The sequence below is a fragment of the Prionailurus bengalensis genome, chromosome B1 (genome assembly GCF_016509475.1).
Source record: "Prionailurus bengalensis isolate Pbe53 chromosome B1, Fcat_Pben_1.1_paternal_pri, whole genome shotgun sequence".
Lineage (NCBI taxonomy): Eukaryota > Metazoa > Chordata > Mammalia > Carnivora > Felidae > Prionailurus > Prionailurus bengalensis.
In genome coordinates, this window is record NC_057344.1 from 140,551,322 (window position 1) to 140,566,955 (window position 15,634).

Consider the following 15,634-nt stretch of genomic DNA (forward strand, 5'->3'; position numbering starts at 1 on the left):
CTGCGGTGCCGCAGTTCTTACCTCCAGGTAGTACAGGTCCACGGAAGTGATCTGCGAGTCGAGGAAATCTTCATAGGTGTTGAACTGAGTGACTATGTTGTCCACGGCCGTCAGCCTCTCTTCCTGGTCCATCTTGTTGCCTTAGCCGAAGCGTCCCTAGCGACAGAGGCGCCAGCGTCAGGTCAGGAAGTTCCACCCCCTTCGTGTCTTCTTCCCGATCAGTTGGGAACCGGTGCGGAGCCTCGGAAGTTAACCCCACCCCCACGCCCCGTGTTCGTTACTGAGTTTCGTGTTTCCCCGTAACTCCTAGGAACGAGGTCTCAAATTACCCGCTTCAAATTCAAGCCTGACACCCGTCAGCTGATTCAAACCTTGGTGAAACGTGGAGCCACGTGAGAGATGCAAATTGCAATCCAAAATTAAATATTATGAGACTGCCAGCATGTGTCGACAAAATATTCTAGATCAGCACTCTTAATCTCATTCTAACGCAATGTTATGCGGACAAAAATACCGAGGTTAGCACTCAAGAAAGTGAAGGTCTATTTTTGCAAGAAGCGTATCTCAAAACTGAAGTCTTTGGAAATGGTCTTGTATCCAAAAACAATAATAAAATATTTAATGATTTGTTACATTATTTTTAAAAATAAAACTTAAGGGCAAATTATTGCTAATGTTTGGATATGAGGAAGAATTTATCAATTTCCCAAATGAAAGAAATTCAGTGAGAATATCTTTGAAAACCTCTTTTGGCCCCAATTGCTTGTTTTTTAAACTTGTTTTTCTTTTTAACTTTCAATAAGCACACAATGAAAGACCTTGCCTTTGTTGAAGCTGCCTTTTTTAAAGGGTAAGTAAGATATCTGTGGAAAATTAAAAAGGAAATGTTCTTACTAAAGACATTCCCCTTAGAACAAAGTTGCATTTTTTAAAATGGATTTAAAGTAATCTAAAGTGGCAGCTGGTGAAACTTCAGAATTCTTATTTGGATTTTAGTATTTTACAAATCATATTTGCAAATTAACACACAGTACAATACTGAGCCTCTGGTAGTTGCTCTTTAAGTACTTACAGAATTGATTCTGAAGATTTTCAGGTGTGCTAAAAAGGTTTCTTTTAATGAAGATATCTGGTAAGATCCTTGGCAGTCAGCTTTCCCAGTTTAAAAAGGTCATCTCAAAAATCACGGTGTCACAAATGTACAAATTTTAAGTGATGTGGGCACAATAATTTCTAAGATATTACCGACTTATTTTTTTTTAAGTTTACTTATTTATTTTAGAGAGGGAGAGAGCAGAGGTGTGTGGAGAAGAGGGGCAGAGAGAGAGTACCAAGCGGCCTCTGCGCTCAGCACGGAGCCCAATGAGGCTCAATGCCACGACCATGAGTTCATAATCTGAGCTGAAATCAAGAGTCGGACACTTAAGGGACTGGGCCACCCACGCACGCAGAATCACTGGCTTGTTTTTTAATTAATGAATTATCTTTTGAAATATTTTAAAAGGCATTTTGGACATTTTTTTAATGCAATTTAATCATTGCATTCAGGAGACCAGAAAGGATAGAGAAACCCTGAGCACTCAAAATACAACAAAAAAGAGGGATGCCTGGTACAATCTGCCTACTGTACTGAGTAGAGCATGCAACTCCTGATTTCAGGGTCATGAGTTGAAGCCCCATGTAGGGCATGGAGCCTCTTTAAAAAAAAAAAAAAAGACAAAAGTACAACAAAAACAACAATAAGAACATTTATTGAACACTCCCTGCATGTCAAGCACTGTGGTAAGTGCCAACAATGAGTTACATCCTTAACTACTATTTGTGCTACAATTAACAACCACCAACTTAACATCATCTAATATCTGAAAAGATATGAAAATTCAAATAGCCCAAGAATGAAAAGAAATCATTCTTGCAGCTTAAGACATTCTAATAAGGGGCATAACTTTCAATATTCTCTATCGTCTAGAGAAATTCTATATGTCACTCCTGAAAGAAGCATTATTTAGTGTGAATTGAGCACAAGCAAAGGCCTGGAAAAGTTTCAGCCACTTACTGTATACCGAAAATACAAGTATTTGCTTTCTTGTAATATTACTAAGACCTTACGATGTGCCAGTTCTGTTCTAAATACTTTCTACACATCAACTTGTTTCATCATGACAACAAATCCACTAGAAAAAATAGCGTTAGCATGATTCATAACATAGAGTGAATCTAAATGAATTGGTTTGAAATCTTAAAGATAAAAATAGCAACACAACTTATGAATCCTGATTTCCCACAAAGGGAAGCTAAGGTAAGTAGAGGTTTGAAGAGCCACATGGAATTCATTACAAAAGTTGTTTTTTTTGTTGTTTTTTAGAAAAAAATATATATATGTTTTTTAGAAAAAAATATATGTATATATTTATATATATCCAATTGAGAAAGGCAACATGAACTTAGCACAAATAACAGGAGCAAAAGGGATGCATATTCTAAGATGTGGAGGAAAGAAAGATCAGGTTCTGTGTAGGGGAAAGCTGCACATTGTTTTGATGTTATGAGGGGGCCCCTAAGAAGTGTAGAGGAAAAGAAGATTCCCGGAGGAAGAAACTTGGTCGGAAGGCTTTGAGTGCTAGGTTGAAGAGTTTGCAAAAGGTAGTAATCATGTCCTTGAAAAAGGCTAGGCTACAATAACAGTGGCTTTGAGTGATGATCATGCACTACTGAAAAAATTCTGTCTTCCTGTCAAAGTGTCTGGGTGCCTATATTTATATTGATTATATTTGCTTTAAGGTCCTCCTCCATCAAGATTTCATCACTTTCAAGAAGCAGTAAAGCATCTAGAAAAATCTCAGGTTCGTTAAACTATAGCACTTTGATTACAAAGGCCTGTATTTTAGTAAAGTGTGCGGTCTTTGTTTCAATATTATACTATTATGATCCATTGGGACTGTGCATTTTCAGTGGAAACCTCATTAAATTTACTATTTGGTAAACAAGTCTTTGATGAGGTAAGCTCTAAAGCACCCAAATTTAAACAATTATGCAAATACTTTCAGCCAATGAGTCTAGCTGTGTCTCCTAACTCAAAACATTTAGGGTGATTTTCAACAAATAAGTTTCTCTATGAATATTTAAAGAGAAAAAGAAAGTTTAGAAGTTTAGCCTTGTTCCTTACAGAAAGGCTTGAATTATTGTAGGTTTAATTCAATTGTCTTTTGTTTAACTTTCAATTTAAGTTCAAAACTACTTTTTGACAAGTGCCTGAGAAAAAGACAGTAAGAGAGAAATTAATGAGCTTCAGCAAGTCCCTATTTCCAACTGCAAAGTCTTTGTTATGATTGGGAAATACTTTATTTTGGAAAACAATGCATTCCTACTTAAAGTCTGGGATTTTTAAAGATTGAAACCTGGAATTTAGCCACAAATCCCAGCAATTTCATTCCTTGCAAAAGGACCAGCAAGGAAAAAATTTTTAAAAAATTAAAAAATAAAAATTTTAAAAAAAAGGACCAGCAAGGATTATGTATATTCACAGTAAAACTCCAAAATGTAAATGAGAATAAATATGTGCTATGTGAGAATAACAGGATATATGCCATATTTAGGTTGGTATTGAGTAGGAAAAAAAAAAAAGCACAAGGGTAAAACAAAGGTCAGGAATGTAGGAAAAATCTAAGTATAAGTATGTCTTTAAAATAAACAGGCATTGGTACTGTACTTACCCCGTAGAACTATGTAAAAGAATTTCAGGGGTGCCTGGGTGACTCCGTCAGTTAAGTGGCTGACTTCGGCTCAGGTCATGATCTCACAGTTCAGGAGTTCAAGCCCCACATTGGGCTCTGTGCTGACAGCTCAGAGCCTGAAGCCTGCTTGGGATTCTGTTTCTCTCTGTCACTCCCCTGTTCATATTCTCTCTCTCTCTCTCTCTCTCTCAAAAATAAATAAACATTAAAAAAAATAAATAAAAAGTAAAAGAATTTCAAATTAAACTCTACAGTTTTCTATTTCCAGCTGTTCAGCAATATACTATGGTGTCTGGGAAAATGAATAGAAAACATACTTTTGGTAGGTTGACAAGATCGGAAGCGGAATGCCTTGCTTATTATGTCGATGGGATGCTAAACACTCTGAGTAAGAACTTGAGGCTCTATTAAGATGGACTTAACACATTATCATCACTTAAGAAAGAAAAACATATGCTTGCTCTAATAAGATAAGAAATTTGTGTGTGTTGTTGCCCAATTGCTTATTAAGTTTCCGTGGATTGCAAATGAGCACTATTGCTTAATCCTGAACCAAGGAGAGCTCTTTTGTGCTTTGTAATAATGATGACACTGAATTTATTTAAGATATTTCTTGTGATGAGATCACTGGACCTTCACACCGTCTCAGTTATTCTAAAGTGCTGGAGTTCTGGTTCCACAGCTTCTCCGTCTGGAGACACAATGTTTTCCTATGCCATAAGCCCCAAGTTTTCTCTTCTCTTGACTGTATCTAACAGTGTGTAAGGAAGGATCCAGAAGAGAGAAAGACAAGTCCCAGGAGCAGGGTTGACGGGTCTTAGCAGCTGATAAAAGTTGAAAATTACTACTGTGCTATGAGATAGATGAGAGATGTCCTAGCTACAATCATCTCTTTGGAACAGAGGAAAACTTGGCCTCTCAATGGCTCTTAGAAGGTTTGTCTAACAATTTCACTGAAAAGTCCCTCCACTTGTTTGTCTACGTGGGAATTAGGATCTACTTATAACAAAACTTCCCTTGAGTGGCCAGTCTCAGAAAACATCACGTGGAAATAGAGGGCCACCGCTGCCGATGCAAAGCTGCCTATTTCTTTTTTTTTTTCTTTTTTTTTAAAATTTTTTTTTTTGTTTCAACGTTTATTTATTTTTGGGACAGAGAGAGACAGAGCATGAAGGGGGGAGGGGCAGAGAGAGAGGGAGACACAGAATCGGAAGCAGGCTCCAGGCTCTGAGCCATCAGCCCAGAGCCCGACGCGGGGCACGAACTCCCGGACCTCGAGATCGTGACCTGGCTGAAGTCAGACGCTTAACCGACTGTGCCACCCAGGCGCCCCAAAGCTGCCTATTTCAAGTGGGGGTACTCAGCACTGACACCACAGTCCTAACTGTTTTGTCCCTTGGATTCACTCTTATTTTCTACTGTGCCTTTCCCTATTTTCTCTTCTGTCTTTAATCCTGCATCCTCCTGTTTCAAAGCAGGCAATCTTGACTTCTATTCCACAAAGGAATAAAGTAAAAGCCATCAGATTAGATATCCTTCATTCAGATACACAAGCTTACTCACACCTCCGTTCTTCTTCCCTTTTGTTTCAAAGGAAGAGATTTACATCCTCTTAGGCCTCTCCTTCTGCCTTCCCAGGATTTCTTATTTTGATTATCCCCTCTATCATTACTTTCTCTCTCTTCTCCTTCCTTTCACTTCTCTCAAAATCTCCCCCCTCTCCCCAGCCTCTTTTCCATTTTAAAACCAACGAAAGGAAATTAAAAACAAGCCTCTCAACTCCACCGCCCACTTCAGCTATGGACTCTCCCACCTTTCATAGCAAAGCTTCTTGAAAGAGTTAACTTCAATCACTCTCTCCCTTTTCTTACCTTCCACTTTCTGCCCAACACATTTCATCTAGTTTTACACACAGTTCCACTGAAATTTGTTACCAGTCAGTTATGACTTCCTTGCCCTGGAGGGTCAATGGACATTTTTTTTTTTTTTTTCTGTCCTCATACTACCTTGATTCTCAGGTGCACTTGTGAGCACTCCTTTTTCTTCAAAAGTTTCTTAACTTCCCTCGCATTACTTAGCCTTGAGCCTAGTTGGTTGGTTTTCCGTCAGCTTTTTTTTGTTTGTTCATTTTTTAGGGTTTCTTTTTGCTGGCTCCCCTTCCCCTTAACCACTTTTTTAATTTTTTTTTAATGTTTTTTTTTTTTTTTTTTTTTTTTTTTTTTTGAGACAGAGAGAGACAGAGCATGAACAGGGGAGGGTCAGAGAGAGAGGGAGACAGAATCGGAAGCAGGCTCCAGGCTCTGAGCTGTCAGCACAGAGCCTGACGCGGGGCTCAAACTCACGGACGGTGAGATCATGACCTGAGCCGAAGTCGGATGCTTAACTGACTGAACCACCCAGGCGCCCCCCTTAACTACTTTTTAAAAATTTAGAATGTCTCCGGGTTCTCTCCTAGGCCTTTTTCCTGCCTCTTTACCGTTTCACTTTGAGATCACACCCAGGTCCATAACTTTACTTCTGGCCTACATGCATATGGTTCCCAAATCTACAGAACTAGCCGGGTTACCTTCTTGAGCTCCAATGAAACATCCAACTTCTTACCAGATACCACTGGATGTATAACGTGTATAAAATTGGCTTGTTTCTCTTCCCCTGCTCCTCATCTTGCTCCTACCCCAGGGTTCCCTCTGTCAACATATGGCCTCCCCTTCTTTTGGTGGTTCTTGGAAAAAATCTGGAAGACAGTCATGACCCTTGCCTCTCCTTCACCCCTGAAATACGCAGCCTATTATTTTAGTCTCCCAAGTATATCTCTTGTAGGCTTCGATTTCTTCCCAGTCCCATTGCCATTGCTTCCTTGACTAAGCCAGAGACTGACACCAGCACTCCCAAAATAGCCTCTTTCCTGGTTTCCTTATACCCCACTGGCTCCATTCTACTCGTCCTAGTGTAATCAGTGATTGTTTAACAACACTGATGTTATTTCATCATGTTCCTCTGACAACTTCCATTGTCTTCCCATTGCCCTTAGAATATTTTTTTAAAACATGGCTTACGAGGCCCTCCACATTCTGACTCTCCTCTGACCCCTCCGTCTCACCCATGACATGTTCCAACTACACTGGACTGCCTTCAGTTTTTAAAGAAGCCACAATTTCTTTTGTCACTGGATCTTTAAATATGCTGTTGGCCCCTACCTAGAACATTCTTTCAAAGTACACATTCTTTTAACTATTAGTTCCATTTTACAGATATTGGTATAGACAGAAGTATAGTGATGTAGTAATTGATCTTCTCTTCTATATTCCCAGAGCAGTTTCTACTCCCCTCATTGTTATGAACATCTCACTTATAAGGTATTTGCAAAATGTCTATATTCCTTGTTAGAATCTATACACATGAGGGGCGCCTGGGTGGCTCAGTTGGTTGAGCGTCCGACTTCAACTCAGGTCATGATCTCACAGTCCGTGAGTTCGAGCCCCGCGTCAGGCTCTGTGCTGTCAGTTTGGAGCAAGGAACCTGCTTCGGATTCTGTGTCTCCCTCTCTCTCTGCCCCTCCCCCACTCACGCTCTGTCTCTATCAAAAAATGAATAAACGTTAAAAAAATAAAATATTTACAAAAAAGAATCTATACACATGAAGGCAAAGACTTTATCATCCCTGTTCACCTCCATTTTCTCAGCATCTGACATGGCACCTGAAATATACTGGGTCTTCAAAACATTTGCTGAATAGGGGCACCTGGGTGGCTTAGTTGGTTAAGCATCCAACTTTGGCTCAGGTCATTATCTCACAGTTTGTGAGTTCGAGCACCATGTTGGACTCTGTGCTGACAGCTCAGAGCCTGGAGCCTGCTTCAAATTCTGTGTCTTCCTATCTCTCTGCCCCTCCCCCACTAGCGCTCTGTCTCTCTCTCCTTCAAAAATAAATAAACATTAAAAAAATTTTTTTAAGTTGCATAAAAAACCATTTGCTGAATAAAAGTTTCCTGTATGTTTTACTCATTCACTTCTGGAAACTACCAAGTAAAAGGCAATACACTCAGTGTGAGAACTATAAACAACCTAAATGTTAGCACCCAAGTTTTAGAAAGGTGCTTTACATTACTAGCATAATAATAACATAAGACAAATGATATTTTTGAAGCACTATGCAAATCCAGAGCAGCTAAAAGTCACTTCTAACTGGAAGATTCAACAAAAGTTTAAAGCATAACATGGCCTTTGTAGTAAATTTGAAGTATTGAGATAGGAATATGGGACTCTGAATAAATGTCCATGTGACATGGTCAGAAGCTGACCATGGTGAGATTTGTCAATTTAATAAACTCCAGCTGTATTGTCCAAGTACAGGAGAATCAAAAGAAATGTTTGGAAAGAAATGCTAATCAGAATTGTACTTTGGAAAGATTATCCTGACAGCAGCAAATGACTGGAAGGTTGGAGAAAGACCTCTTAGATCTAGAAGAGAGGAAGGAAGGGAGTCGGAGTTGGAAAGTAAGTGGAGGAAAGACAGATTCAAGAAACCTTGGGGGAAGGAATTCTATAGAGCAGTAACTGAGTTCAAGTTTAATACCTACTTTTTACACCTGAGTAAGATTAAAAAAGATTTTCATTTTCAATCAAACTTACACCGGCTTAAAATAAGAAATACATCAATGTGGTTGGTTTTTAATGAAAACTTGCTGATACTTAATAAATTCAAATAATGAGGCACCGACTTGAAGATAAAAAATTCAGATGAAATTTCAGAAGAAAATAAAAAGTGACATCTTTAAAACCCCAGATATAAGGTGGAAACAGGCTGCCTCTCTGAGGAGTATATTTAGCCCCTCTAAAATACGCAGTGACCTCTATAGAATTCCTAAGAGGAGAGGCTGGATCTATTTTAAACCACTGTCTTCTTTCTAGCCTCTGAGTACAATGTCAGAGCTCATTAGATATTCAAGTATTTTTGCAGCCATGGTAATAACACAACCTGTTACAACTAAGCCGATATAAAAAGGGTCTGGAAGGAAGATCACTATACTTCACTAGCCTCTCAGGAAGAAGCATTAAAGGAAGAGATGTCAATTCCATTAAGAGCTAATTAACTCATTGTACTTGGCTTTGCTTCTCCAGGATCTCAAACATTCTCTGACTACAGATAAATTAAGCACAATAATTACAATAAAAGACATTTTGAGCCATCTCTCCCACTGACTCTTACTTATCAAAGCAAAGGTAAAACTTACTCACCCAGCAATAATTTAACATAACCAAATCAAGCTCTGTGCTACATAGGCCCTGAAAGTACAATCAAAAATAAAGTCTGGTCCTTTTTATCTTCAAGGATATTGACATTTTGGGACAGGACACACAAAAGGCGTGAACTGGTAGTTGATTGAGTGAAGAAAAATAAGACGAACTAAGCAGGTTTGGGGAAACAACTTTGTAAATCAATGAGAAAATAAAACTTTATAGAAGTTATGATAAAAATGTTTGCAAGGTACAACATGGAATGGGGTAAAAAAAAAGTTTTCTATGTGGGAAGGACAGACTTAACAAAGAATGCAAGCATGTTGCATCTTAAGAAATCAGAAAATCATTTTGTCTTCTCTAAAAGAATGACTTTAGGTTGGATGATCTCTGCGATCACATCTAGCTTCAAAATTCTGTGATATTCTGTTATAACGTACGCGTTCATTAAGCGTTTACGTCTAACCTGGAGGAAGTCTCTGAGAAGAAAGGGAAACAGTGGAGTCATTATCCTATAGTGCACTTTGATGGAAGAAAACACATACTGTATTAAATGACTACAAATAACAACGTGCTTGGCAAGATGACCATATTGTCTCAGTGTGTCTGATCTCTTGTTCGAAAAAAACAAATGTCTATTTCACATCTTTTTCCATTCAAAATTGTCACCTTCCTCTCCCTGTCTTTCCAACCCCTTGACACACTCGCCATCTGCCCATTTATCCATCTCTACCTAGCAGTTTCACTTTTAAATATAAAAACAGGTAAAATGAATATTATTTTTAGGAAGATGCAGATATCACTAGAGCTAACCCTCGCCAAGTAATCTGAGCAGTCAATATTTTACTATCTTAGAATATGTTTTTGAAGAAAAGTTAAAAGATTTTATAAATGGGCACTAGTGTCATTTGCCAAAATGATGTTAACATTAGCCAAAGGAACACAAAAGTATTGATTTCAATAACCAAGAGTGAATATTTCTGGCAACTACAGTGTTTCAGCAGTAAATATTTTAAATGCACACTTAATTTAATGGACAGAACACAAATGTGTACTTGTGTGACCATACTAAAGCATCCCCCCGTGTTGTCTTTTCTATCAGGACCTCATTAACATTTTTACTTATCAGTTTTTTTTTAACTTTCTCCGAAAACTTCTCCTTTTCCATGTCGATGCAGAATATCTACTATCATGTGAATATTCTAATATATAATTACTGGCCCACATCTGTGGGGAAATAGGTGCAACTTACATAAATGGGTTAGAAAAAAGCTTAGGGTGGAAAGTCGCCACCAAGAGGCAAAAGTACCGGAGCTTAGATAGCAAGATATTGTAATAGGATCACAACTAACTTGTTATATCACCTGCAGGAAATTAATTTCCATATGATGCCAATATCACAAACTCCAGTTGCCCCCCCCCCACCAGACCCTTTGCTTCTTACACACACAACTTAATGATTACTGTCTGATTGTTTTCTCCACGTTCATGTGTGTAAGATCTTGTTTTCTTCACATGGGTAATATCTTGAGAGCTCATTAAATATGGAGACAAAGGGCGCCTGGGTGGCGCAGTCGGTTAAGCGTCCGACTTCAGCCAGGTCACCATCTCACGGTCCGGGAGTTCGAGCCCCGCTTCAGGCTCTGGGCTGATGGCTCAGAGCCTGGAGCCTGTTTCCGATTCTGTGTCTCCCTCTCTCTCTGCCCCTCCCCCGTTCATGCTCTGTCTCTCTCTGTCCCAAAAATAAAAAATAAAAACATTGAAAAAAAATTTTTAAAATATGGAGACAAAACCCCTCTTTGGGTCTCTTGTCTCCTCCCAGACATTAGCCTCTTTTGCATTCAATTCTGCATCTGCCCTCTTGCTGGACAAGAGAGAACTCTAGACTCACAGTCTGTGACACACATCTTTTTTATTTTTTCAAAATTGTTGCTATCCTCAGAATTTCAAATTTCTTTGAAAATTGTTTTCTCCCAGGGCACATCAGTGTTAATGTCTCTGATCTGCATTATAGAACATCAAAACAGAGGAGGTAATGATAGCAACACAACTGAAATGGCTGTGACTGAGTCTGATAAAATTAAAGTTTTCGTAAAGACCAACACTTGAGGGGCACCTGGGTGGCTCAGTCAGTTAAGCATCTGACTCTTGATTTCACTTCAGGTAATGAACACATACATGGTCATGGGACTGAGCCCTGCTTGGGATTCTCTCTCTCTCTTTCCCTCTGCCCCTCCCTTCTCCTGCTCCTGCTCTAATATGCACTCTCTCTTTTTCTCTCTCTCTCTCAAAAAAAAAAAGTTAAAAAAAATCAAAACTTGAAAATGTGGCTCTATGTGCATGCTTATCCATAACCAAATGCATTAATCATAATTCAGGCCTCTGCTTTTGACGCCATGCATAATGAACCATGCTTCTTAATGTTTCCTCTTTCCATTTACTATTTGGTTTATGAGTCAATTATTGGATTTTGAGGGGTTTTATAAAGGACTGATAATAAAAATTGATTGCAAAGTACTCTGAAAGCCTCTCCTGATAACTGTTCTAGAGAGAAAAACAGGTTTTTACTCTTCATAACGTTTCCCAGTAGATTATGTATTCCAGAAAGAGTGTACATGTAACATAAATTCCTAAATTTTCTTAAAATGTATTTTAAGGATATTGTCCTTTACTTCAATTAAAAATCTAGTATTTGCCTTGAAGCATTACTGCACTGGGAGCTATCAAGAACAATAACAGTATTGGCAATTATTTTGATTAAATTAAATCACTCAAAGTTTCCAAATAATTACTAATACACAGAAGGGGATCTAATTTCTAATTTAGAAGAGACTAAAAATAACCTAAGTAATTTCAAAATAAAATTTAAACTCCTACTGATTTCTGGAAGTTTGGCCTGCATAATTATTCAAGAGTAAACTGTTATTTTTATAAAATACTTGAACACTGTTTATTACAGACCTATATAATTTATTGACCATTATAGTATACATGATTACATAACCAATTTGTTCCTCCACATGTTAATCAACCTTAATTAATAGCTTTTTTAGGCTAATGCAATTTTTATATAGGTCTTTGGATACTAACAGAGAAAGAGTAATTAAGCCATTTGATAGGTCAAGAAAAACTATTTAAGACAATTTTCCTGAGAAGCCAACACATAATAACACAATGCTGATTTGGATTTTAGAAAAGTCAAGGTCTGGTTGTGTCTATTTAATTGGGAACCATTATCAAATCCTGTAACTCCTTTGTATCTTACTTTATCTATTGAGAGACGCTGGTAATAAATTGTAGCTTCCTTCAAGTCATACTAAACAGGGAAGTTAATTGAGAGGTATGAGCTACATAAAACAGGCACCATGTTTTCTGCTTTTCATTTTAAGTCATGAGCCCTTAAATCCATGAGGCACTGAAGACATCAGATGACAGCTGCTTCCAATCACTGTTCAGGTTCTTGGTCCAGAACCAATTGCCCTGATTTATACACTATGTTCCGATCAGTTTCTAACCTTTTTATTACTGATGACATTTGTCATTCTTCAATTTATAATCTAACTTGGCCTTTCTGCCAGATACTTTATCCTGTTTTTTCAGTACGACCTTGACCATCGCTTCCGGCCTGGATTTTTCTTCTACGTTGCTTCATCTTTCCCGGAGTTATGCATTTAGCCCAACCTCCTGTGGGTGGCGCTCCTGCCTGAGTCTCCCCAGCCTGAAAGCAGGATCCAAGGGCTGCTTCTTCGTCTGCCAGCAGTGCCCTGAAGAAACAACTTTCCCCACAGGCAAAGGCCATGATATGGTGTGGTGGGAAGGGCATCAGGCCTGCCAGACAAGAACTCCCCTGGCAGCCTACCTGAGATTCCAGCCAAGGATCCTAAGTGTTGCTCTTTAAGATAACTTTGTTTTCAGAATCCCTATCCTCCTAACTGCCATTCCTACCTTTTTCTATTGAAATAATTGTTTTCTTACGTGATTATTGAGAACTCAAGGTTTCTTAAGATTTCAACAATTGTGTTATAGCAGAACAGATGGTGATCGGTAAACAAGATTTTTATGTTTCTTGTAATCTGTCTCCCCTTTATTCTGTTTTAGTACTGAGAAAGAAGTAAGTATTTACGAAAGTTTTCCTCTCACTAACAAGAGACTGTACGTGCACCAGGGGAGAGTGGCCCAGGGGTGATGGTAACAGAAGTGATAGAAATAAGCAGAATGAGAAAAATCCAAATGGACCCAGGGAACAGTATCAAGACTGATCCTCACCAGATGATTCGAATTCCTAAAATCTGGGACGTACTGAGTTTTTGTTTCACTGTGGAGGTTGCTTTCCTTACACATGCCTTCTGAGCAGAAGTAGATTTTAACAAGATTAAGCCTTCTGTTGCCTGGAAAAAAGAATACATTAATTGGTAAATAAATCATCAAAATACATTTAATTAAGTACGTAAGCTACTTACAGAAGCACAGCACTTTCTGGAATAAAGGGAGTCCTAGCCATGTTGATTTGGGGTCAGCAGGGATGAGGTGCATCGAAGGAGAGGGTCCGGTCCCTCTCCTTGAGGTAGCCCATGGCTGCTGGAGGACTAAGAACGGCCTGTAATAAACATGGGGATATACTGGGAAGAAATCACCAATATTAAGAGATGAATAAAGGAGAGGTTAAGGGGAGATCTTCATCAACTTTACCATTTTGGCAAGGTTTACAGTTCATTTGTTCTAAAGATGTGTGTTCCTTGCAGAACACAGGAAGAAACCATGGAAATATACACATAGGAGGATGTCTTATAAAGAATAGTTAATATGTACTCCCAGTCCCAGCCTCAAAATTCAGATGGCCTGGAGTCCACTCTCCCTTCTCCTCATATTCCTGATGCACACACATGAGGACACCCCAACCTGAAGGTTTCATCTGGCTCCAAGACCAGCCTGACCACCCCATACACCTGCAGTGTGGGGACCCTGTTAACAGGAAATTCTGGAATCCTAGGTAGCTAAAAAGAAGGGATCCAGGTCTGGATGAACATGTTCTTTTGGCCACTTAACTCCTCAAATTGGGAGGGGCAGGACAAGAAAAGGCAAGTACCCTTAAAAGTATGGAAATATAGCCTCTTCCTTCCCATCCCCCACCAGTGACATTACCCTAGTGTTATAAATACATGCGCACAATGTTCATTTAGAGTGACTTTCAGTTTAGTTCAAGACATGTACAAGACTTTATTAACACCACCTAGAAAAATAGGGAACATCTCAGTGAATGAGAAAGCACTGTATTGTGTGTAAGTATGGGTAAAGATTGTGATTTCTTTGGAAGAAAGGTCAAATGTGTTCGCCTCTGCTCTTTGGATCATAGAATAATCAAGTTTACAGCTTAAAGATCATGTTTCATTTTGCAGAGAAGAGTGAAATCGAATGAGTTTCAATATCTAGATAGTATCTTGTACCTAGCAGCAGCGTATAAATATTTACTGAATGATGAAATTATTACCCAAAACTAAAGAAAGTGAGAGAGCCAGGAGACTCCTGATTCCCCATAAGTTGTTTTGCAGTACCTATCCCCGTGTTTTCCCCAGCCATATTCAACAATGCATTAAGACGTAATCATAGCCTCATAGGTCCAAAAGCCAATATGTGAAGGGACAGGGGAAAGCAAAAAGACTCTTCTCCCAATCACAGGAATACGTCTTTGTGCACTTCTAGTTAAGAAGAAGAACACCATAGTTCCAATCCTTTTAAAGGGTATAACAAAATGACCCTGGCAAAAAGGAAGCCATGCTAACGTCTGCTTAAAGGGGGCTAGAAGAAGTATTTTAGCTTCTTTAGCCCAAATACACACAAAAAAGATATTGAAGCATACCCAAGTGTACCTAAAACCTCTTTCTTCTAGCGAATTATTGGACAAAAATCTGGCCTACTATCACTTCCTGGTTCCCTCAGCAAATGGCCTGTGCCAATTTTATTTTATAGTATCAAACATTTTATCTAAACACAGTAGTTACTTGAGACAGAGGACTGGATTCAGTAAGTCTTTTATTCGCAGTCCATTGTTTAAAAAAAAGAACACAACTACAGATCGGCTAAAAGCATGGAGTCATTCTCTACGAAACCAATGTTCCAAATGTAATTCCATCTGCTTGATACTTTGACATTTTAGGTCTGGAAAAGCACAGGGTGAAAGATGGCAGAGAGCAGGGAAATTTTAGTTCAGAAGTGCAACAGCTCACTTAGAGCTTCACGAAAGCAGAACACAAAACCACTGTGACTAATACATTTTTCAGATGTATTAAGTAGAAAGGCTCAGAGGCAAAAGAGAGACAAGAGGCAAACACAACTGGCTCCTGCACCAGCTCTTCAGGATTCTGGTGTGATGCCCTAAGATTGTTTTCATAGCTGGGCAAGAATGATAGGTTGTAAATGTATAACTCACTGGCAAGACAATACTTTCTGAAAATAGTATTTTCTACTGAGATATCAACAACAAAAAAATGGATATAAGGGTTACAGCAACTGTTTCTCTAGATAGGGTGCACCTGTTTAAGAAAGAAAAATGTCTAAAGAATTTGTTCTCCAATTTCACATCCCTTGACCTTTGCGACCATTCACTTCACAGTGCTAATAAGGGACAGCCCAAAGTTTAACTCAATCTGTACTTGGAAAGTATA

The 15,634-nt window shown here is 38.7% G+C and overlaps 1 protein-coding gene and 1 long non-coding RNA gene across 3 annotated transcripts in view; one reads left to right on the forward strand and one right to left on the reverse strand.

Moving 5' to 3' along the window:
* The window catches only part of CFAP299 (cilia and flagella associated protein 299), a 594,205-nt gene extending 593,969 nt beyond the window's left edge, over positions 1 to 236 (reverse strand). The window contains exon 1 of the mRNA XM_043572380.1: positions 22 to 236. Within this exon, the coding sequence (XP_043428315.1) occupies positions 22 to 132 (111 nt within the window). The 5' untranslated portion in view covers positions 133 to 236. The remainder of the gene's footprint in view (positions 1 to 21) is intronic.
* Positions 237 to 401: 165 nt separating this feature from the next.
* LOC122478738 lies at positions 402 to 14,348 on the forward strand. 2 transcript variants are annotated; one of them, XR_006296159.1, is made up of 4 exons: positions 402 to 518; positions 804 to 850; positions 2,782 to 2,843; positions 13,071 to 14,348. It is a non-coding gene; the product is annotated as an uncharacterized LOC122478738 (long non-coding RNA). The 2 variants fall into 2 exon arrangements; XR_006296160.1 differs by lacking the exons at positions 402 to 518; positions 804 to 850 and adding an exon at positions 1,721 to 1,782.
* Positions 14,349 to 15,634: the final 1,286 nt, after the last annotated feature.